At 47.9% G+C, this 24,744-nt stretch overlaps 1 protein-coding gene across 1 annotated transcript; it reads left to right on the top strand.

The window, feature by feature from the left end:
* The first annotated feature begins 1,489 nt into the window (after positions 1 to 1,489).
* On the top strand, positions 1,490 to 23,164 carry LOC123643351 (cytochrome P450 27C1). The gene is made up of 9 exons (XM_045558826.1): positions 1,490 to 1,713; positions 3,265 to 3,464; positions 5,890 to 6,099; positions 7,084 to 7,247; positions 9,874 to 10,040; positions 11,233 to 11,311; positions 11,766 to 11,969; positions 19,645 to 22,443; positions 22,537 to 23,164. The coding sequence occupies exons 1-8, from the start codon at positions 1,511 to 1,513 to the stop codon at positions 19,759 to 19,761; spliced, it is 1,344 nt and encodes a 447-aa protein (XP_045414782.1). The 5' UTR covers positions 1,490 to 1,510; the 3' UTR covers positions 19,762 to 22,443; positions 22,537 to 23,164.
* Positions 23,165 to 24,744: the final 1,580 nt, after the last annotated feature.

Here is a 24,744-nt window from a genome sequence, read left to right as displayed (position 1 = left end):
TTTTAAGAGCGTTTTAAGTATTCCGGTATTCCAGGTACATGTCACTTATTAGAGATGTGCCTTGAAAATATTTTTTCCATTCTAGGGACTGTCTGCACTTTCTCCTTAGTGTCCTTTGAAGCACAAAAGTTTTAAATTTTGAAGTCCAATTGTTTATTTTTTCTTTTGGTACTTGTGCTTTTGGTGTTGTATCTTAAGACATTGTGCCAAACCCCAGGGCATGATGATTTACCCCTATGTTTTCTTCTGAGAGTTTCATAGTTTTGGCTTGTATATTTACGTATTTGATCTATTTTGAGATAATTTTTGTATATGGTGTGAGAAAAAGGTACAAATTCACTCTTTGCTGTGGCTATCCAGTTGTTCCAGCACCATTTGTTTAAGAGACTGTTCTTTCCCCATCAAATGGCCTTGGCACTCTTGCTGAAAATCAATTGACCACAGATGTTTGGATTTACTTCTGGACTCCCAATTCTATTGCAGTGATTATGCCAGTAATGCCCTGTCTTGATTTCTATAGCTTGGTAGTAAGTTTTGGAATAGGAAAATGTGAGTCCTCCAACTTTCTTCTTTTTCAAGATTGTTTAGGGTATTCTGGGTTCTTTCATATGAATTTTAGGATCATATTACTGATTTCTACAAAGAAGCCAGCTGGAATTCTGACAGGGATTGTGTTGAATCTATAGATCGATTTGGGGAGTATTTCTATCTCAACAATATTAAGTCTTCCAATCCATGAATATGGTATATCTTGCCATTTATTTAGGACTTCTTAACTTTCAAGGATGTTTTATAGTTTTTAGAGTATAAGTTTTGCACTTCTTTTGTTAAATTTATTCCTAAGCATTTTATTATTTTTGATGTTATTGTAAATGGAATTATTTTCTTACTTTCATTTTGGATTATTCATTGTTAGTGTGTAGAAATACAACTGATTTTTGTAATTGATTTTGTACTTGCTAGCTTGCTGAACTTGTTTATTAGTTATAATAGTTTTTTAGTGGATTCTTTGGGATTTTCTATAGGTAAGATCCTGTCATCTTTGAATAAAGAAAATTTAATTTCTCCCTTTCCAATCCAGATGCCTTTTCCTTCATTGTCTTGCAGGGAACCATTTTTAGAGGCTCATTACAGATTGCCCACGGAGGGCTCTCTGCAGAGCAGGCTGGGCACTGCTTATGTAGAGCCGCTGGGGCTGTGGGAAAGGGGCTGGCAGATGGGGGCCTGGTTGTCTCTGGGCTCATCTCTATCCATAATGATATGTCTCTCTTGTTGCTCCACACAGCTAAGGTAGTTGTAAAAACATATCGCTAAAGAATAAGAAGACTTCTGTGAATATGTTTATGTGGAAGTCAGTTTATCTCAGGAATATGTAAAGTTACTGCTCTGATTGAGTTCTGTGTAATATAGAGCTTCCGTCCACCCCAATTTTCTGTTCCTCTAACACACAAGAATGTTTATGTTAGAGGTATATCATATCTGTGTATTTTTCCCTTTTTTTGGTTTCTCCATGGCATTGCAGCAGAAGCACGCACGGGAATATGGAAAAATCTTCAAGTCCCACTTTGGTCCTCAGTTTGTAGTGTCTATCGCAGACCGAGACATGGTGGCTCAGGTGCTCCGGGCGGAGGGGGCTGCGCCCCAGAGAGCCAACATGGAGTCCTGGCAGGAGTACCGAGACTTACGGGGGAGAGCCACCGGGCTCATCTCTGCGTGAGTATGTGGGGCCAGGCCAAGCCACAGGCTGGAGGGGGTGCTCAGGGAGGCCCCCCCAAGTGCATTCCTAAAAACAAGCTTTTAAAAATGCACTGAAACCCCAGTGGAATGGTGTCAAATGGCTCTTTGTGTGCTCTCCACACACAGGGCTGCAGGGCCTGCTGGGGCTCTCTCCTTCCTCCTCTGTGACAAGGTGTGCCAGCAGGAGGTGGGGGTCACACTGGCCCTAGGATGGGCAGGAGTGCTTTCAGGCAATGCTGTGTGGCTTCAGGTGTCCATTCAGTGACAGCCAAAGAAGCTGAAGCTCGCAGAGCCCTTGTGCATGGATGGGAGAAGGAAGGGTCAGCTGTCTCAGGAGACCCGAAGGAAAATCCCCTTGGAAAGGGCCCGAGAACCTCCAGCACTGATCGCCACGCAGTGATTTTCCTGTCTCACAGCAGACTGTGATTACTAATTTTGGACAAAGTTCACTGACACCTCTGTGCCATCCAAGTGATCATCAGCACAGTGCTAGGCAGGGAGGGGACCCTGGAGTGTCTGCCATCTCCTGGTCCAAACCCCTGTGGGTTAGAGGTTCTATCTGTGGCTCTTCTGATATATATGTCCTTATAGTAATATATGAACTGGGCAGAAATGCAATCACCAGCTTCCCCAATAAGGTAAATAAGAGTTGTGATCGGAAGTCACCAGGGTCTCTCAATTTCTGTCCCAAGGGAGGTGATTAAACAGCTCCTCCTGGATGCCCTGGTCTAGAGGGTCGTGGCCGAGGCTAAGGCACAAGCTGTGCGGCCTGCTCTGGCAGCCTCGGGCTGGGGAGCCTGCGCTGGTGGCTGGCACCCTCTTCAGCTGAGACATGGTGGGGCAGTGCTGGTGACCGCAGCACAGGGGGCGTAAAGGGAAAGGGAGTGCCTGGGCCCAGGGGACTGGCTGGCCTAGCACGGCCCCCCAGAGCAGACACGGAGGCGAAGGAAGCAACACAGGGTGCGTGAGTGGCTCTTGTGGGCCCCTGAGGCTCCGAGCACCCTCAGACCTGCCCCAGGGACTCAGGCGGCACCCTGCCTTCACCGGGAGGGTCACTCCAGGCCTGGTGACTGGGGTGTCCTCAAGGTGTGGCCAGGAGCCCCAAGGCCCCAACACACTACCAACAAGCTACAGTCACTTTTTCGTTTTTAATATCGACACTGAATTCATTTATGTATGTGTGTGCACATATATATAAACCATTTTCTCTTCTGCTAGTCAGCAGTCTCATGTCTTTACTGTGCTATTATTTCAAGGTTTTCAACAGGAAATCATATTACTTTACTAAAGATGATTCCCAGTGGTGGTTTTTCCCTTAATGCTTGTCTGGAGGGCCGCGGCAGAAGCTCCGCCAGGCTCGGGGCTGCGGCTGCCATTCCTCTCCCCAGCAGAGTCTTTCCTGCCTTCATTCCATTTTGATTGACAGATCTTGCTGATTCTTCATAAAAGTTTCTCAGAGGTTCCTTGAATTCTTCCCCAGAACGTCAGTGTTAGTAAGATTATCTGAAATTCACTTTATTCCCCTAGGGAGGGTGAACGGTGGCTCAAGATGAGAAGTGTACTGAGGCAGAGAATTCTGAAGCCAAAAGATGTGGCCATTTTTTCTGGAGAAGTCAACCAAGTTATTGCTGATTTAATTGAAAGAATCTACATCCTCAGGAGCCAGGCAGAAGATGGAGAAACTGTGACCAATGTCAATGACCTTTTCTTCAAATATTCAATGGAAGGTGGGTGGAGCCAGGAGAAGGGAGAGATGGAAGAATGGATGCTTGTCGGGACCCAGCAGTTGTCGTTGAGCAGTTTCCTGGGACTTGGCGTGTGTGCCCTGTGGTGCTCGTGGGAGCCAGGCCTGCCACCACTGCCTTCCCAGTGGGTACCTGGGACTTCAAAAAGAGCTTGCCCAAGGCTCCACCCCCACCCTGTTTTAGAGGCACAAAGTTAGTTTCAAATCTAGGTCTTTTTAACTCAAGCATCCATGTTCCCAATTACTACATATTTTGTTTTAGCATAATCTTCTTTTGCTGTTGTTGAGACAATCTAGCACTGTCATTCAGGCTGGAGTGCAGTGGCGTCATTGTAGCTCACTGCAACTTTGAACTCCTGGGCCCAAGTGATCCTCCTGCCTCAGCCTCCTGAGTAGCTGGGACTACAGGCATGCACCACCACACCCAGCTAATTTTTCTATTTTTTGTAGAGACGGGGTCTCGCTCTTGCTCAGGTTGGTTTTGAACTCCTGGCCTCAAGCGATCCTCCCGTCTCAGCCTCCCAGAGTGCTAGGATTACAGGAGTGAGCCACCGTGCCTGTCCTAGCATAATTTTTAAAGAGGAACAAAGGTTAGAGGGCATCTACTACAACGTTGTCCTCATTTTTAAATTCATGTTGGATGGGTAGTACATTCTCATGGTTCAAATATCAAAACCAAAAGGTATTCAGTGAAAATTCTCCCTCTTTCCTGAATGCAGCTAAGTTAGTCACCAGTTACTCACGTATCTGTCCATAGATATTTTGTGTATGTGCAAGGAAATGTGCACATGAATATTCTTTTTACTTTGAAAAAATAGACAGCAGCACACGGAACATATTGTCCTGTACCTTGCTTTTTTCTTTTCTTAAACATACATCTTGGAGGACCTCTAACAGCTTTCTCATCTTTTTTTAAAAATGAGTTTACTTTCAAATTTAGATCAGGCGAACAATTCAGAGTTCTAATATTAACGTCCTCTGAACCTGGTCCCAGACGGCCAGAGGCGGGCGGTAAGCACAGCGGCCGCGCTGCCTCCGCGGATTCCCTACCGCGGCTCCTTGGCCTGGCACCTCTGGGCCTGGGCTCCCCGGGTTTGGCCAGGAGGAGCCACATTTCAGTTCCCTGAGGTTGGCCAGTGGCTGAAAGGTGATCCCCAGTGGCCAGGGCAGGAAGGAGCCCGTTGGGGCTTTGCTTCCGGCTTTCCGAGGGGGGGTGTGGGAGCAGAGCAGCGGCAGGCCCCAGGTCTCGCCTTCCCTGGGGGCTCCTGTCTCAGACCTGATTTCAGTCGAGTCCCGGCTGCCTCCTGCCTCCTGCTGCACAGCCTTAGCCAGCCACATAAACACGGGATCTTCTCATCTCCCACTGACAGTGGGTTTCTTTCTTCTTCTTTTTTTTTTTTTTTTTGAGAAGCGGTCTCACTCTGTTGCCTAGGCTGGACTGCAGTGGTGTGATCACAAACCCCTGGTCTCAAGCGATCCTCCTGCCTCAGCCTGCAGATGTCCTGAGTAACTAGGACTATAGGCTGGGACCGCCATGCCTAGCTAGTTTTTTGTAGAGATAGGGTCTTGCTGTTGCCCAGGCTGGTCTCGAACTCCTGGGCTCAAATAATGCTCCTGCCTTGGCCTCCCAAAATGCTGGCATTACAGGTGTCATTACCAAGCCTGGCCAAGAGTGGGTTTCTTTATGTGTGTCTCACAGGGCTGTGGAGCTACTTTGATGAAGCAGTGAATGTTAACCTGCCCGCACAGTGCACGTCACCCAGCACCAGTCAGGTCTTGTCACCCAGCGACCCCCAGTGCCCGGCTCCCTGTAGCTCAGGACACAGAGGAATCCTCAAAGTGGTGATGCCTCACTCACAAAGGGCACCTAGACTTCCTTTTTTTTTTTGAGACAGAGGCTCGCTCTGTTGCCCTGGCTAGAGTGCCGTGGTGTCATCCTAGCTCACTGCAAGCTCAAACTCCTGGGCTCAAGTGATCCTCCTGCCTCAGCCTCCCGAGTAGCTGGGACTACAGGCATGCGCCACCACATGCCTGTTTTTGGTAGAGACAGGGTCTCGCTCTTGCTCAGGCTCGTCTCGAACTCCTGAGCTCAGGCGATCCTCCTGCCTCAGCCTTCCAGCATGCTAGGATTATAGGAGTGAGCCACTGTGCCCGGCCTAGACTGGTTTGAAAGTTAATTTTAGCTGGGTGCAGTGGCACATGCCTATAGTCCCAGCTACTTGGAAGGCTGAGGCAAGAGGGTCGCTTCAGCCCAGGAGTTCGAGCCCAACCTGAGCAACATAGTGAGACCATATCTCAATTAAAAAAAAATAATATTAAAAGAAAGTTACTTTTATGGGCAGATAGTGCATGTTGATATGGTAAATAATCTAGAAGAAGAGAGTTTTTAAATTCTCTTTCCCACCTAGGAGTGGCCACAATCCTTTATGAGCGTCGTTTGGGCTGCCTGGAGAACAGCGTCCCCCAGCCCACCGTGGAGTACATTGAGGCCCTGGAGCTCATGTTCAGTATGTTCAAGACTTCCATGTACGCAGGCGCCATTCCCAGATGGCTTCGCCCCTTCATCCCAAAACCCTGGCGAGAGTTCTGCAGGTCCTGGGATGGACTCTTCAAATTCAGTAAGAGAAGAATTTAGGGGCACCTTCTGTGTAAGAGGTTGACCTAACTTTACTGTGTGTCATGTGTCCAATTCCTCCAGACTGTGGCAAAGGATGCCCAGACGTCGTTACAGGTTGTTATTTGGACTCATGACTTTTAGATGTGTTTTTCAAAGAAGCAAAAGGCATATGGGTTGTGTCTACAAGTAATGTGATCTATTTTTCATTTTTAAATTTTTGGTTTTAACAGATATGCTAGCTGTGACACACACAAGTGAATGTCCATGGGTGATGATGCTATTAGTACAGTAAATCTGTCAATGCTTAAGATGTAGATAGAGTTTCAGGCCCAAGCACATTCATTTGGACCCTATAATGTTTTCAAACCTAAGATGAGACTACAAAATAAGAAGATTAGTTTTCTTATGTGACTAAAAATTTTATTGTACTATGAAAGCATTTCCAAAAAGGAAAAAAAAAATGATTTCCAAAATACTTAAAACAATCTTCTAGAACAACCTTGAAAGAAGTGTCCCATAGTGTCTTTTCAAGGTCAACATTCACTTGAATAGCACGTGCTGATGTATATAATGTGCTTGTGTCTGTTTGTGGTGACATCTCAGATAATGCATGGCCTTTTCTCCTCCATTCATTTTCTCTTCTGAGAGAATAGTGGAAAAAAATAAAGGAATCTGCATTCTTGTTACTTCACATTATATAAATAACTCCTTTGGCCATTGGAGTAGTAAAGCAGACATTTGTAAATATCTTATAGATTATTTTTAAAAAGGAAGAAATGCTTAGCTTGTCTTTTAACTTCTCATTCATTTACACAAGCAGCCGTATGAAGGAAGTTCCAAGGTTGACAACAGATAACTCTGGGTTCCCTTAGCCCCTGCCACCTGCCACTGCCTTAGTTAAGTTACTGGGAGGAAAAAGGGGATCGAGACTGAAAACATATTCCCAACCCCAAGTTTTTTCAAAAGAAATACTGTTTTCAAACAGGCCAAATTCATGTTGACAACAAGTTGAGGGACATACAGTACCAAACGGACCGAGGCCAGAGGGTGAGAGGGGGACTTCTCACATACCTCTTCCTTAGCCAGGCGCTGACCCTCGAGGAGATCTACGCCAACGTGACCGAGATGCTGCTGGCCGGCGTCGACACGGTGAGCCTGTGGGGACCTTGTTTCTCAACAAACAAGCCTCATAATCTGACGGAAGTTGTCTCCTTTTAAGGCAGATACTTTAAGCAGCCTGCACGCGAAGGTCTCCAGGAGAAAACTACATACGTGGTCACGTGTCGCTTAACGATGGGGCTATGTTCTGAGAAAGGCGTCGTTGAGCGATCTGAGTGCACTTACACGAACCTAGATGGCGTAGCCCGCGGCACACCTGGGCTACATGGTGCGGCCGCTTGCTCCTGTACACGCCTGTACAGCGTGTGACTGCTGCGTGCTGTGGGCAGTTGTAACACAGTAGTGTTTGTGCATCTAAACGTATCTAAACATAGGAAAGGCACAGTAAAAATATGGTTTCTAATCTCGTTGGACCACTTTTGTATATGCAGTCCGTCATTGATAGAAACATTGGTAAGCAGCGCATGACTGTATGTAAAATGTATAATTGAGGTGCACAATGATTTCTGTGAAAAATAGAACCACAATTCCATTATTCCACAATTCCCCAAGTAGCTGGGATTACAGGTGCGTGCCACTGTGCCTGGCTTAAGTTTTGAAGTTCAAAAATCATTCCTGACTTGCAAACATTTTGTCCATTGTTTCATAATGTCAGATATGATGAGGGCATAGACATTAAAGACTTTATTATTTATCATTTAAAATATTCTAGGCCACAGAATTCATTTGATAAAGGCAGCAATTCATTTAATTCTTCCTCAGTTCGTTTTATATAGTCAGCATAGCTGCGGAGGGCCTGGGTGGGAGGCAGATCCAGGGCTGCGTGTGCTCACTGTCCACACGCACCCAGCCTGTCCCCAGCCCGTGCCCAGCCCCTTCCGAGGCGGGTCATTGCCTCCATTCAAAGGCGGGGGAACAAACCAGCCTCCTCTCCTGGAAGCTCTTCCTCTACACCAGCGCTTCCTGACCTTAGATAAGGCCCAGGCCTCCCTTTTAAAGGGACAAAACCCCCCAGTGTTGAAATATTATTTTTATTACAACGTCACTGAAACATGTAAAGGCAAAAAAAAGTATAAACTCTTTATTCTCATGGATCTTCTACAACAATAAAAAATATATATAAATTAACTATAAACCGAGTGATACAATCAAGGAAAATTCTAATTCACTGTGTAAATGTGATGGATGGTGTGGATTTGTTCAAATTAAGTCACCACCCGAATGGAGGAGCCTTGTGACCCTGCGGCGTGGCTGATTTGGACACACTTGAACCTGCTGCCCCCTGGTGGTAACTGGGAGCATCACAGCGAGGTGGAGTTCAGAAGGGCTCTGTTTTCTTTCAGCAGGAGACAAATTTTAACGACTTCATACTGACTTTTAAAAACATCAGTTTTATTGCAGTATAATTTATGCACAATCAGATGCATCCATTTAAACTGTACAATTCGATACAGACTGTTGACAGATGCAATCATTTATGAAACTACCACCACGTTTTTCTAACTACTTATGTAAATGGAATTATACAGTATGTATTCTTCTGCATCTAGCTCCCTTCACTCAGCAGAATGACTGAGAGTCTTCCACATGGTAGCACATAACAGTAATTGATTATTTTTTTAGTTACTGAATAGTATTCCATGGTGTGGATATACCACATTTTGTTTTTCCACAAAAATGTGATTTTAACATAAATTTTTCTGTTTTCCTAGTAGAAAGCATCTAAATGACCTCCTTATCATTTATAAGTAAAAGCTTGCATGTTATGTTGTATATTATATATTACAGGAGAGCGTGCCCTCTATAAACATGTGCCATCTATTATAAGGAAATGCTATCAATATGGCCTACTTAAGTTAGGTGGTTTTTTGTTTTTTTTTTTTGATGAAAGAAAGGGGGCATTTATACTATGGAATTTCCTTGTTTACAACAGAGTGAAATATAGTTCCACAAATGATAGCTTCGATTTTAGTGAAAATCTTGGGACCTAGGAAAATAAAATAGAATTATTCTCAATAACTGGAAATGCAATTCTTCAGTCTAAGTGGTGTTTGAAAAATGACACTGCTTTGCACAAATGAGCTATTTGACCACTCTGTGTTCAGTTTACTTAATAAATGCGCGGGCACGATGGCTAGCTAACTAATGATCTTCTGCACATGCCCGATCTCTAGATCAGGGAAGCTGGAGTGGGTGAGCCATACGTCTGGGGCCTGTGGGATGCCAGTGGGCAGCCCGAGACCTTTTCTAGCAAAAAATGGGTGACCCTGCAAAGAGGTCGCATGAAGTTCCACCAGAACTTCCAGGATCGACCAGCATCTCCCCTGCACCCCTCAGGCTCCACTGAAGAGGAAGCATATTGCTCTTAAGTGATTAAAAGAAGTTCCACAATAACTTTTCTGTGGCTATTCATTACAAGAGCACGTGAATCACAGAGTTGCTGTTACTTCCCCAAAATAGTGGTTTGGTTTTCCTGGCATGAATTAAGAAAAAGAGTCTTCGGTTTTGGTTAGACATTGAGCGCTGCAATAGCAGTGTGTGAGTATGATTTTGCCCCTGGATGTTTTCCCAGGGGACTTCGTATGGACGTCACTTGCTGTTTAACTCCTTGGTGTGACTCACCAGTGTGCCTGTGTCTGCCGCTTTCTCTCACTAGACGTCATTCACGTTGTGCTGGGCAGTGTACCTCCTGGCAAGGCACCCCGAAGTGCAGCAGATGGTGCACCAGGAGATAGCCAAGAACTTGGGGGAAAGGCATGTTCCAACAGCAGCAGACGTCCCCAGAGTCCCCCTAGTCCGAGCTCTCCTTAAGGAAACACTGAGGTAAAAGGCTCACCCAAATCCGTGTCAACAAAATGTGTCCTCTAAGTCCCTGATTCTTTATCAAAACAGATCCTCCAAGTGCCCTTGGTGCTGCACGGTTTAGGAAGAGGATATTCATGGCTGTTATCACTTCCTCTCTGCTTTTGCCATTTCCAGTGGCCTTTCTGCTGTTGAAGTATTCGTTGTTCTTCATAAAGATCTTCGGAGCAGTCGTTTAACATTGTCCCTGCTTTAGCCAAGTGGTTCATCCCGCGTTTCCCAATATATTCCTGGGTCAGTGCCCTTTGACCTTGTTTCTCTGAAGATAACACGGAACAAGATCGATTTGTCAGGAAAATACTCTGGGCTGTTTGGCTAATTTCCAGACCTGCTGACAAAGCCCGGTGGTTCTGTGTGAATGCCTTAGTCAGGGCTGGGGACGCCACACGGTGAGGCTTGTTGGCTCCTGGACAGGGCTGTAGTGGCAGTGGGAAGGGCTGGAGGGATGTGGGCTGTCCTGGGTGGGGGATGATTTGAGTGGGAGGTGGGATTAGGGGGCCAGTGAAACTTCTTCCCTTCGCAGTTCAGGGGCCCTAAACACAGCATTCCTCCACAAGGAAATGCGTGACAAAGCAAAGGTTATTTTCCATGGTATGTACTGAAGGAATGCTGTCAGCCCAGATTTGATAACGATGGTTCAATTTGCGTTGCATCCTCAATCTACAGCATGCTGTCTACTCTCAAAGTAAGAAAGAAATGGAGCCGGCTGCTTGGTTTATTGGTATTTGTCATTTTAGGTCTTACTCAGGAGTCAGCTCTCTGAGACAATCCATAGCTGAAGTATTGTTCCTCCAAACGTATTTCATGGGACCCTAAGTCCTGTGAACTAAGCTTTGATAAAGTGGTTCCATAGTCACATAAAATGTCAGAAACAGAATTTTCCCCCTTGGGAATACAAATGGCATGATAAAGATTTTCTTTGTGTTTTGCAAACTTTTTTGACTTTAGTGCCTTTTCTGCACACCTAGGAATATGGCTGGCGTAACTGTCTAAGGGACCACAGAGGGCCTCGCAAAATTGTTTAGTTGAAACTGTACCATGTGTTACTTTTTAAGAATTTTTAGTGGAAACGGCAATATATTCAGATTTCTAAATGTTTACCAAAATATTCTTGAAGTCACTACTGCATTCCTGTTCCTGTCGCTCTTTCCAGGCTGTTTCCAGTGCTCCCCGGGAATGGCCGCGTCACCCAGGAAGACCTGGTCATTGGCGGGTACCTGATCCCCAAAGGCGTGAGTTGGTGGCCGTGGGGTGGGCGGTGGTGGGAGTGGAAGGAAACCTGCTTGCACATTCAGGAAGTCTTTGTCCCTAAGCAAAGATGGGCAGGGGTCCTTTTCCTCTGTGTGTATTCTGTGTGACGGTGGGTTTAGGAGGAGGGAGTGGTGTGACCTTACTGCTCGAGACAGAGCAGATACTCTGTAGCCCGTGGGCCAGGCCCTGTGGCAGCAGCAGGGCCCCTTCTGGAGAGGCTCTGAGGGCTTGACTGGCCTCGTCGGCGGCTGCACTGTCATGGGGGCTGTGAAGTGTGAAGGGCGGGAGGGGCTGCTGTCCCGGGTGACTGCACCTTAAGCGGCTTCCCCAGGCCGGGCACGTCTCAGAGGGACTGTCCAGCCAGGCCACTGGCCACTGCTCTGCTTCACGCCACCCCATTCTCTATTCCTGTTCTGTTGCACATGGTCTCCTCAGACCCAGCTGGCCCTTTGCCACTATGCCACGTCCTACGAGGATGAGAACTTTCCTGGGGCCAAGGAGTTCCGGCCGGAGCGCTGGCTGCGGAAAGGAAACCCGGGCAGAGTTGACAACTTCGGGTCCATCCCCTTCGGTTACGGAGTTCGCAGCTGCATCGGGCGGAGAATCGCAGAGCTGGAGATTCACCTTGTCGTGATCCAGGTAGGGTGTGGAGGTCAAATACTGGCTGTGGGCTCGGCCTCTTTTACTGGGCTCAGCGGGATCAAGACATTCAGGTTAAGAAAGAAAACTTGGTTTTGAAAACTTAAAAGCAAGAGCTCTGCATTAAATCCGTTTGTGTTTGAGACCACTACCCAGCGGTAGGCACCTTCCCCCGGCAGCCCACCTTCTTTCTGTCCTCCCTGGGGTCCTGTGGGCAGAGGTGCAGATGAGGGGCCTGAAGGTCTGGGAAGTGTGTGTGTCATGCAGGTCCCCAGGGCCTGGAGCCCAGCGCTCCTGCCGTCACGTGGGGAGTGTGGAGAGAGGGGCCTGGGACGGCATCAGATGAGGGTCCTTAAACACTAGGGAGCATAAAAGCCACCAGGGAGCACAGCATGAGGGACATCAGGGATCAGGGAAGGCTGGCCCGCTGAGAGGAGGGGGAGAGGGATTCCAGGTGGCCAGGCATGGGGTGGGCTCCGGAGCTGGAGAAGGTGAGGGCTGCTGCCCGGGATGGAGGCACAGAAGGAAGCGCGGGGAGAGCGGCCCACTGGCCCAGGGCTGGCTCTGGTCGGGGAGCACAGGTGGCCCAGGGAGGCTCTGCCAGGATCGGCTGGTGGGATCAAGCAGCTACCCCACCTACATGGGGATGTGGCCCTGGGTCCATGTGAGGGTGAGGGGCAGCTTGCTGTGGCACGGAAGGGGCTCGGGGCAAACCAGCTCTGAGCCCAGCTCTGCTGTCCACTGGCTCCAGCACCTTGGGCGGGTTTCTCGGTCACCCTGAGCCCGTCACTCACAAAAGGGGCCAAGTCCCTGCCTCACAGGTGTGTGAGGAATAAAAACAGTTGATGTGCAGAATCTGTGCTGAAGAAGTAGAAGCTGTTCTTGTCCTCCGGGCACCTGCACTCAGCCCTGCCGCGGGGAGTGTGCTCGGGAAGGGCTCAGCTCCCCAGGTTGCTGCTGGATCTTGGCAGCCACCTCAAGGACAGGCGAGGTGGTCCCTGCGAGAGGCAGGCAGTGCCTCTGCAGTGAGCCAGGCTCTGCCCACCTGAAGCACCAGGGACACACCTGAGAGCCAAGGCTCGGCCTGTGCTCCTGCAGAGAACAGAGTTGGAGGAGGGTTAGAAATGGGGTGCGTGGAGCTGGAGATGGGTTTTGTTGGCTGCTATTAATGTACAGATATGTCCACTGAAGTTTTTCTTAAGGAGTCCTCATTTCTACCTGTGCAAGTAGAGAAAGGGAGCATAGTTATTTTTAATTTCCAAGAAAAAAAGAGAGAAAGCACAGATAGTACTGGGAGTACTATTTGAACAAGGAGACACAGCTACAAATGCAGTAGGTGATTTCTTTTAAATCAAGAAAATACCTCTGGCTGGGTGCGGTGGCTCACGCCTGTAATCCTAGCACTCTGGGAGGCCGAGACAGGTGGATCGGTTGAGCTCAGGAGTTCGAGACCAGCCTGAGCAAGAGCCAGACCCCGTCTCTACTAAAAATAGAGAGAAATTATATGGACAACTAAAAATATATAGAAAAAATTAGCCAGGCATGGTGGCGCATGCCTGTAGTCCCAGCTACTCAGGAGGCTGAGGCAGGAGGATCGCTTAAGCCCAGGAGTTTGAGGATGCTGTGAGCTAGGCTGATGCCACAGCACTCACTCTAGCCTGGGCAACAGAGCGAGACTCTGTCTCAAAAAAAAAAAAAGAAAAGAAAATACCTCAAAGAGTTTTTTGCCAATAAATTTCAAGACTTAGATAAAACATACAATTTATTAGAAAAAATATAAATTACCCAGATTGACTCAGAGAAAAGAGAAAAGACCTAACATAGGTGTCAGTGGTAAAAAGATCTACTCCCGAAATGTTCCAGACCTACACTGTTTTATGGGCAGGTTTTGTCAACCTTCAATGAATGAGTAGGCATCATCCTACACAGAGGAGAGGAAGTCTCATTCTAGGAGTTTTGCATAACCCTGATATTCAAACCTGGACAGGATAACATGAAGAAGGAAGCCACAGGCCAATTTGATTTATTAACGAAGATGAAAAATAACCTAAATGAAAGATTGGCAAGCTGAATGCAGGACTGCATCCAGCCGGAGGGCCTCACCCGGTCAGGCACACTCAGGAATACCAGGGTAGGCTGCCATTAGGGTGGGACTCACGAGCACATGGTGTGGGATGGAGGAAGGATTCTCACACCAGCAGTAGAATAGTTTTAGGAAAGAAAGTTTATTTTACTTCCCTAAGGTGGGAAGGGCACGGCACAGAAGGAAATGAAAGTGTCAGCACAGAGGATAGGAGGTTTGGGGTTTTTATTCAGGAGCAAAGAGAAAGAAAAAAGTGGTTGCAGCCAATTGATAGCAAAAACTGCTATGAACTGCTGTGTGTGCTTTTTAATTTTTTTTTCTTTTCTCTGTGAGGCCGGCTTGTCAAAAGTCCTTGGAATCTGGTGCTAACCAGAGCTGAGGGGTGTTGGGGGGCATTCGCTCCCCTCCTGTCTGCTTGGGGCGCTTCAAGGCTGTGAAAACCAAACTCTTAGAGATAACAAGTTTGGCTTCAAGATGAGTTAAGCTCCAAGTGTTTAATCAAACAAAACAAAGGGCAGTTGTGTTGTGAGTTTTCTCTTCAACGGGGCAATTATGTGCTGTGATTTTATTTCTCTTACTTTCTGTTAGTTTATTTTCCTCTGTTAGCTAGTTAATTACCAAGGCCACCTTTTATTCCTCCCTTCTCTTTAGTGAAAACTAAAATTTCCATTTAATGCACTCAGAAACTGGGGAATTTGGATGAAGATCTCATTTTCTGAGGCTACTTCCTGGTGGCCTGGGACAAAGTGCAGTCCCTGCCTGTGAGAGCTCATGTGCATCATTAAGGGGGAGGGGCTGAATCGGACGGACTTTAAAAGTTAGAGGAGAGGTGGGATAGGAGAGGGAACCGCAAGGGCTCTTTTACCTTTTTCTTCAATTTCCAATGAGTTTTTAATGCTCACACTGCTGCCAGAACCGGCTGCTTCAAGGAACCTTGAGTTAGTGATAATAGAGACAATGAGTTTTATCTCAACACCAGTAACTTAGCAGTTTCAAGCAGGCAGACCAGAAAACAGAGACAGAGAGTTTAATAAACTTTATATTTTAACCCTATAGTGGCAGATTGACCGTTTGAGTTCTGAATATTTTTGATGTACTTTACCCATCAGTTTAAACATGTGCACAAGAACAGAAATTTAAGAGGTTTCAAACACAAGTCTGGGAACACTACATCAGAGTTTTTAAGAATTTTATCGCAGACCAACCAATATTGCAAACGACCTGTCCTAGGTCCAAATAGCGTAAAAGCCCAAACAGCAGAGTCGGAAGATTCCCAGTGTGTACACGTGACATACACCAAATGGACCGTAGCTTGACAGATGAGCCAGGGGGTGCCAAATGCAAACAGTCCAACTCTCCCAAATGGTTGAGCTTTCAACCCAAACGGGAATTCTGGAACTCTCCAAATGGGGAGAGGAGCTGCCTGCCTGAGTTGTATGATAAGGTTAGCGTGTTTGACAGAAGTACCTTGAGCAGTGAAAAGTCCCTGTTTTTCTGAACAGCTATGTAAGGGTGTAGGACGTGATGGGTGTATTTCGAGTCAGTGAGAACGCTAAGTCTTTACCAAGAGCCTGAAAAAGGAAGCTTGTGGTGTTAAAGGAGTCAGGTGTCTGACTTAACTGTAAGATCATTTCCCAGTCGGGGTGATTGGGAAGCGCTCAAAGGAGTGAGCAGAGTGAGCAGAGGAGCTGTGGAGTACACAGGGGGTCGTATGTTACTTTTCACTCTGACGATGGAGATAGGAGAGGGAAATAGAGGTCCTGAAAATTTAGGGAGAGTAAAGTGGCTCTGGTTTTATTAAAATCAGTTTGCTTACTGTGATGCAGAGAGAGAGTTACCTGAGGCTCGGCCATCCTGGTGTGATGTGACGACGTTGAGCGTGCTCGAGAGCCGGGGTCTGTCCATCAGACTGAAGCAGTCCCCGCAGGTCCGTGGTGTGGGGGGTGCCAGCTCTGCAGGGCTCACTGGTTCCGGAAGCCTAGTGCAGTCCCCTGCTTTAGGGAGAGTGCACTCCCGCTTTCAGTGCCCCTGTGTTTTGCAGAGAGGGCATGGTCCCTGCGGAGGCCACTTCCTGGGGCATTTCTTACTCCAGGGACCCAGAGTAATAGTGGAGGCAGGGCTCAGTTCCTAAAGGAGGGCATGGTCCTGGTGTCTTCTTCTCTGAGCCCCTAGGGTATCTGTGTCTCTGAAAAACTTGTCTCATTGCAGTAGCCACGGTTTGAGAAGCTTCCTTCTGCTGTGGGATCATAGAGGACTTTGGACTGTTTGACGAGCCAGTGGCGATGGAAGGTCGAGTAGCGGAATGGCATTATGATTAAGAGATCCATTCTCAGGCCACATTTTCTGGTCATTTAACATAATGTTGCCCATGACGGCAACTAGGAGACAGAAAAGGACCTTTTAGGGATGGCCTTATGTCAAAAATAGAAGTCTGAGGGGGTGTCCCCAACTCAGATGACCTTTGGAATTCTGATCAGACATCAGTCATCCCCCAAATCTGAGTCAGACCGAGGTCTAGAGATCTGGCCAGAAAATGGTATCCCTGCGTTCCGACTCAGACCAAGACCTGGAGATCTCCGCCAAAGCCGGGTGTCCCTGACTCTGCGTGAAGACTGATGGGGGCAGGAGGCATAAGGCCCTCCAAGGCACATCCCCCCCTGGGGAAGGGTGGTTAGGAAGCATCCTTCCCTGGCACCCTCCTGAGTGGTAGACCCAGCGCCGGGTTTCCCATCCCAGACAAAACCAGAAAGCTACCACTCTCAACCTTGAGCATTTGGCCACTTCCAGAGCCCAAGACTCACGGAATTCCGAACGATGCTGAAGGCACTGAGAAGACTGTCTGGGAGTTGCACTGCAGGGGAGGGAGCGGTTTAGAGACAGAGACAGAAGAGTGAGCTTCTTGTGCAGAGGTAGGGAAGTGACTCAGTTTCCCCATATGGGCCACCAGAATGTTAGGGGGAGGACTCACGAAGAAGAGCTCACAGCGAGGGTTGGAGAAAGAATTCTCACACTGGTAGAATAGTTTTCAGGAAATAAAGTTTATTTTACTTCCCAAAGGTGGGAAGGCACAACAGAGAAAGAAATGAAAGTGTCAGTGCAGAGGATAGGAGGTTTGGGGATTTTATTTGGGGACAAAGAGAAAGACAAAAGTGACTTCAGCCAACTGACAGTGAAAACAGCTGGGAAAATGCTGCATGTGCTTTATAATTTTTTTTCTTTTCTCTGTGAGGCCGGCTTGTCAGAGGTCCTTGGAATCTGGTGCTGAACAGAGCTGGGGGGTGGTGGGGGGCGTTCGCTCCCCTGCTGTCTGCTTAGGGGCTTCAAGGCTATGAAAACCAAACTCTTAGAGATAACAAGTTTGGCTTAAAGAGGAGTTGAGCTCCAGGTGTTTAATCAAACAAAACAAAGGGCAGTTGTGTTGTGAGTTTTCAAAGGGGCAATTATGTGCTGTGAGTTTATTTTTCTTACTCTCTGTTAGATAGTTTACTTTCCTCTGTTAGCTAGCCACCTTTGATCTACCACCAGAAAATGTGTCAGTGTGATTTACCACAATCACAAATGAAAGGAGAAAAATGATATGACCCTCCCAAAAGATCAGGGATAAAATTCAATCCCCGTCATGAAGAAATTCTCTTAGCACACCCGCAACAGAAGGTGTTATTTCTTAACCAAATAAATGGCATCTGCCCAACAGTGCAGCAATGTCCCTGTGGGCTTTGGGAAGGGGAGGGACAGACTTACAACCAGGAACGTGACATCTGCTGCACAGGAGAGTGTCTGGAGGATTCGCCCAGCTCCCCGGGAGTCAGGGAGTTGAGGTGAGCTGTGTTTTTTGTTTCTGTCTCCTTTGTAGTGTTAGAACCGGTTCCCCTCGGCCCCGGGAACAGAAAGACAGAGTCACTGAGGCTGCAAAAAGGCAAAGGAGTTTTATTGACTAGCTCGAGCTAGGGTCCAAGCCCCGAGCACCAACGCAGTGGTCTCTTTCCATGGGCAGGGACCCCCGCGCCGTGGGGGCACATGTCTTTTATACTTTTCAGCAGATTACATGCACTGGGCCTACCATCCCCCCTCCCTCCCTTAATTCATTTGCTCCTTCAAAAGTGGCTGATTGTCTTGGCTCCTGATTGGTTGGTTTCCAAGCCACGGGACTGGCTTCTGATCATGCCTTGCCCTTCTTATCTGATTGGTTGGTTGGAGGCCCCGGGACTCTCCAGCCCTTTATCAGGAAGTAACTTGCAGTTATCTCCCCGGGACCTCGTTTTTCTTAACTTTAGTGAAGCCTGTCATGGCTCCACTTAAGCCAAGCGCCTAGCTGGCAAGCCATATTTACAGAAGCAAATAGCATCAGTTAGAATCAAAGAGAGCACACTTTTTTTTTTTTTAACAATTCCCTTTCTTCAGTAGCTCTAGGGTTTTTCAACAAGCAAACCACTCAGAAAGGAAAAGAGGCCAAGTGCACGATGCCCTCAAAGTTAGGAGACCCACGTGCAAGTTCTCCTGCCACGTGGGAAAGAGCAGGTCGTTCTGTGAGGTCAGCAGAGGGGTCAGAGGTTAGATGTTTAGACAGATCCACCTGGATGCAGGCACTTACGGGGCCACCTACAGACGGCACCTTTCAGCTTGGCTCTTTCACAGTGACAAAGGACGTGTTCAGCACACATCCTGTTGCAGCTCTAACCCTGACTCCTGCCTGACTCCATCCTGGAGCCCCAGCCCCTCTCGGGTTCTGCTGCTTCACCTGGGAGACGAGGCTGGAGAGAGAGGCAGGGCAGGGCAGGGCCGGGCAGGTCCCAGGTAGAAGCCCATGGCTCATCTGCCCCCTGCACTGTCTGAATGGGCTGAAAGCAAGGCCCTCCCTCCCCTCCAGGAGTCTGTGTGTTGGCAGAAATCTGTAGAGCAGGTTGGCTTTGTTCCCTGGGCGGACTGAACATCCGGCCCTGGCCAGTTGTCGGGGGAGGTTATGGCTTTAGGGTGACGGAAACCTTGGTGTTCTTCCAGACTCACTGTTTAGGTACTTTCCGGTTTTACTCTGGGACCCAGGGATGGTTCTGCTTTTGAACTGTAGAAATGAGAAATGGAATCAAAGGTACAAATCAGGAATATTTAAATAAAGGATATTAGCGTGATGATGTCTGTTCCGTGACTCAGCTCTCCCTGCTGCTGTGTCTGTTCCACGTCTGAAGTGGCCGCAGACTCTGAACCTGCAGGAAACCTGGAGTTTCACTTTGTTCCTGTCTCTCCTTGCTCCTTTGATACTGTCTTTATCTAGACCTAACATGGAAGCAGCAGAGTTAGAATTCTGAAATGGCTAATGAAACCTAAGCCGTTTGGGCATGCTGCCTGCCTCGGTCACACTGGCTTCGCGGTGGCTCAGTGGACATGCCAGGTTCTTTACAGGATTTAAAGTTCTGCCTCCAAATCGTGGGCATCCACTGGCCGAGCAGTTCAGTGGCCTCCAGACTGAACGTGGGTGCTCATTGCCAGGGCTCCCTGCTGCCTGGGACCACCGTAGGAGGAGTAAACGCATTCAGGGAGCACCGTGAATTTTCCGATGTTCCTAATCTGAATCCTTCTCTCTATTTCTCTTCTTAGCTGCTTCAACATTTTGAGATCAAAACATCTTCTCAGACGAAAGCTGTTCATGCAAAAACCCACGGGCTCCTGATGCCGGGGGTGCCCATCCACGTGCGTTTTGTTAACAGAAAGTAAGCGTGGGTCTGAAACCCGGGCAGGTGATGCAGCAGAGCCAGCTCTCGGACACGCACCGGGTGCTTGTGTGCGGCTGGTCACCGCAGAGGAGGAAAGTACTTGCTTTAGAGGCTGTCGTGTTACAGACTGGCCTCCCAGCTTCTGGGACACTCGCACATTCTTATGCACAGAAACACAAAAAGATAGCTATTTTACTTCTGTACACCAGAAGTTGCCTTTAATTGAGCAAACAGCTGTTTAAAAACCAGTGGCACTGAATTCTTGTGCCTCATACACTGTGCTAGGCTCAATATTTTGTGACCAGTAGTATCTATGCATCGCACAGGGAAATGGTGGTTTACTTACAAATTCAGTTCTTGAATATATGTTCTGAAATGCTGGCATCAGGGCTCTATGTTAGGAGACAATTTCAATGTATTGTTTCTGATTTGAAGAGAGAACATTAAAGAGTCTGTGTAATACTGTAATTATGGAAAGAAAACTCCAGAGACAACATTTTATCCGAGCACCAAATTTAGGTCCCATAGCAGGGCTCAAAATTAAAAGGGCCATATTCTTATTTTTCTCTCCACAACTAATGCTTGTTTTTCTAGTCATAATGCCTAATGGAGTTGAATATTTTTCTTTGAAAGAAATAATCAATAAAAAACAAAGCTTCTGGTGAAATCAAGAATAACCAGATTTTCTAACCAAATTGAAATACTGAGCAGATGTATAAGAACTGGAAATGTGACTATGTAAAATTTTGTTGCCCAAGTTGAGAAAAATGAATTAAACAGTACAACTTTAGAACATTTTTATTTCAAGGAGAAATACATACATAAACAGACATCCCAGAGATAAGATCATGTTTTTATCTTCATAGCGGTATTTTAAATATCCAAACTGGAACCGTAACCCAGCTGCAGTGCTTGTGCCAGGCCCTAAGTGGAAGCCGGGGCTCCCAGGAATGTCCGATCCTGCTAAGTTCCGTTGCCTTTCATGCTACTCACTTTCCACACTAAGAGGAAAAACCATGGTTTTATAACATTCTCTCCTTGCCGTCATGCCTCAAACATCCTGTCCCCATTTCCGTGATTCTTTTTACATAATCCTTATCCAAAAATCACTTTCATACTAATATATATGGTACATCTTTTTTCCGTCTATTAAGTCATTCTGCAAAATAACTCTTAAGTAAAATAGAAATAATATACTTTTCACATGCCATTTTTGTTAAAGTATAAAACAATGTTGAAATCTCTATGTGATGACAGATTATTTCTAGTATGAATGTTGTAAAAATATGTACAGTTAAATATGAAGTTATAATATGTCCTACTAATGGGCAAGTGTTGGATTGATTACTTTGAGGTAGCAGATCTGTGTTAACTTTTATAAACTAGATGAAATTGTATTCTGTTTGAGACTGATATTTAAAAATACCGAGAATAACTGAGTAACTTGAAGTGGCTTCTTATTCCCTGGGCATACAGTGCGACCCTCGAGTGAGGTGTGGCCCTGCCCGGGGCTCAGCACAGGGTGAATAGCGAAGCACAGCTGGGGCGGGGGAGAGGGGGTAACACCTGCACCTGCTCAGTCTCAAGGTACAGAAAGGGAGACGACCAGACGTTAGGGCCTCCTGATGTGATGGGACGGGAAGTGCAAGGCACCGCCTATGAAGTGTCCTGGCCAAAGAAATTAAAATTTACCTGGCTAAGTGTCTAGATCCATTACCAGTTTATAGGAGATACAAGGTGTAGAGGGACATGTTAAAACTCACTGGGGATGCAATTAGCGAAATCCAGAATATAGCGTGGTCTACAGGACCAATAACTTGGGTTTTTCAACAACTAAGTGATAAGAAAAAAAAAAGAGGAGAACTGTTACAGATTAAAAGAAATTTATGAGACGTATCAACCACATGCAATGCTGTACTTAGTTTGAATCAGATTCAAATAAACCACTTGTAAAGAGACATTTAAGAGATAATTTTTAAAAAATAAAATAGATTAATTCTTCCAATCCATGATTAAAACAAGATATAATTGGAGAAATTTGAACACTATGTGTTCAAATATACACTATGTGTATATTTAATGATATCAAGGAATTGTTATATATTTGGTGTGATAATAGTAGATTAAAAAAGAGATCTTATCTCTTAAAGATGTAAATGTTTATGGATGAAACGTTCTGGCATCTCGGATTTGCTTTAAAACAACCTAGCTTGCTGTGGCGGGTAGGTAATGGGCGCGCGGGCGGTGGGGGCTGGGGAGGCAGAGGTGAGCCAGGGCTGCGCAGATGTTGCAAACTGTGGAGCCGAGCGCCAGCTCCGTGGAGGGCTCATGACGCCGCTTCCTCTACTTCGTGTATGTGTGAGCATTTCCGTAATAAAAAGTGTCTTCAGAAACAAAAGACTTGACTGATCAGTTAATCGCATCCATTGGTTTTTCGTTGCTGTTCACGAGCCAGCAAAGCCGACGTAAATGAGCTTGCGCGGAGAGTTCCAGCTCCCCGGCCAGTGGCGCTACAGGTGGTCGACTCAACGCCCCGCAGCGGTCCGCGCTGGGCTGGGACTCGGTGACGCGCAGGGCCCGGCCGGCCTGTGCCGCGGAGACGGCGGCCGGAGGACAAACCCACAGGCAGCAGTGAGGACAGGAGCGGCGGGACCAGGCCCCGCGAACCACGCAGGTGACCCAGGTGGGTCCGACCACCGGGTGTGAGACAGCAGGGGCGGTGGGGCGGGCACTCCCTGCCTGAAGGGTTTCAAATTCCATTTTGTGAAATGCGCAGGTCAAATAAAAGGGCTCAGCCACCGGCCAGGCTTGAGGAAGTGGCCGGGGGTCAGCAGTGGGGCACAGGACACGCGAGTGGGAGCCTGGGCCCGGCACGGACAAAGGCCCAGCACGAAGTCACCCCACAGTCCCCGCACGGCCAAGGACTGGGGGACAAGCAACAGACAGGCGGGTCCATTGGAGTAAAGGTAAAACACAACCTGTCAGAGGAGCACCGGGCAGCGGACCAGCCGAGCACCGGGCGGGGCTGCCCCAGGACCGCGGAGGCAGGATCTCCGGGCGGCACCTTCCCTGGCTCCGGGTTCACGCTGCTGAGACACTGGTTGGCTTGGCCTCTGATTGACAGGTGCCCTGACCAAAAGGAGGGGGAGGGATGGCGAGCTGGCCAACCACAGATGTCCACTTGGCCGCATCACCAGTTGCTGGGTAGAGTGCGTCCTCTTTCCCACCGCGGTCCCTTCCAACCTTGTCGCTGGTCTTTTCCAGCCCGTGCAGCGCCCGCCTCCCTGCCCCACCGCTGGGGAAATCTTGGGCAGTCTCCTATACATCTTGGGTTACTCTGGAAAAGAGAAGCTCTCTAGTGACTTTTAGCCACTGTTACACTCATTAAATAATGAAAATATCCAGTCCAGGGTAAAGAATGTGTTTCAGAACTTCGCTTAGCCGCAAGCATCTCGCCTCCCTCGGCTCCCACCCGGCTCCCACCCCGGGTCTCTGGCCCCGCCGGTTCGGAGCTGGGGGAGAAAGGGGAGCGGGGTGGGAAAGGCGCCCCTTGGCTGAGGCTGTGGAGAGCCGGCATGAGCCTCTGGCCTGGGCAGGCACAGATGCAAACCCCACTCTCCCTCCATGGGGCTCTTTTGTGGGGTTTTTCTAAACAGCGAGTTTCCACCTGGACTCCCCAAGAAGCAGGCAGCGCAGCTCCTCCAGGTGGCTTCTTGTGACAGCCTCCTCAGCCTTGGGCACCCAAGGTCCACTTCTCCCTCCTGGGTCCCAGGCCCCTCCAAGCTCTTGGGCTGAACCTAAAACCCTCCTGCCTGGCTCCCCATGTGGCCCACCCACCCTGTCCCCACCCATGGACTGGGCCCAGCCTTTTGTGTGGGCACCAGCCTCTGTACCCCACAGACCCCATGCGACGGAGGTCAGGCTTCCCGTCTGGGTGGCTCTGTGGCCCCTCTCACTCAACTGTGCGGAGGAGGCAGCCCTCAGGGCTGGACAGCTGCGTGAGAATGTGGGGTGCTTGCCACCTGCTGTCCCCTGGAAGCCTCTGCAGCCCCAGCTGAAATGAGACAGAGTCCCGTGTTAATCCCATGGAGCTGGGGCTTGGCTTCGTATTTCTCCTTTGATGGCTCTCCAGGGAGCCACGTGGGGCCGGTCAGAGTTGGCACTGGGGACAGCACAGGCACACTGGGCACCAGCCGCAGACTTGGAGATCTGTGTCAGACCAGGGTTAGAGCTGCCTCCTACAATGGTCAAGTGGTGGCAGTTCCTGAAGGCCACTTACAGCCAGAGGGGAATGTGGCTCAGCCCCATCTAGTGTCAAGTCTCTCCACAACATGGCCTGCCTCTTATTTAATTGCTAATTTAATTGTATTGTGATCCTTATGACGCTGATTATTTGGAATTTGTTGAGACTTGCTTTGTGGCCCCATACAGGGTTTTGAAAATGTTCCCTGCATGCTTGGGAAGAATGTACATCCTCTAAGTGTTGGGTGCAGGGCTCGATATGTGTCTTATGCCTATCACCTATTGAGAACGGCATGCTAAAAATTCCCACTGTGGTTGTGAATTTATCAATTTTTACTTAACATATTTTGAGGCTGTGTTGTAGGTGCATCCAAGTATTGTTCTCTCTTCCTGGCGAGCCAGCCATTTATCATTGTGCAGTGACTCTCTTCATCCCTCCAGATATTTTTGCCTTAAAGTCCATTTTTATCTGACATTAGTTTAGCTATTCTGGCTTTATTTTATTTGCCTGGCCTTCCTTTCACTTTCTTCTCTTCTCCTGACCCCCTTTATTTTTTTTTACATCCTCAAACTCCTGGGTTCAAGTAATCCTCCTGCCTCAGCCTCTGCCATGCCAGGCTAATTTTTCCATTTTTATAGAGACGAGGCCTTGCTATGTTGCCCAGGCTGCTCTTGAATTCCTGGGCTCCAGCGGTCCTTCTGCCTTGGTCTCCCAAAGTGCTGGGATTACAGACGTGAGCCA

Source organism: Lemur catta, chromosome 8 (genome assembly GCF_020740605.2).
Source record: "Lemur catta isolate mLemCat1 chromosome 8, mLemCat1.pri, whole genome shotgun sequence".
NCBI lineage: Eukaryota > Metazoa > Chordata > Mammalia > Primates > Lemuridae > Lemur > Lemur catta.
Note: the sequence above shows the minus strand (reverse complement) of the source record. Positions and strands in the feature narration are given on the sequence as shown.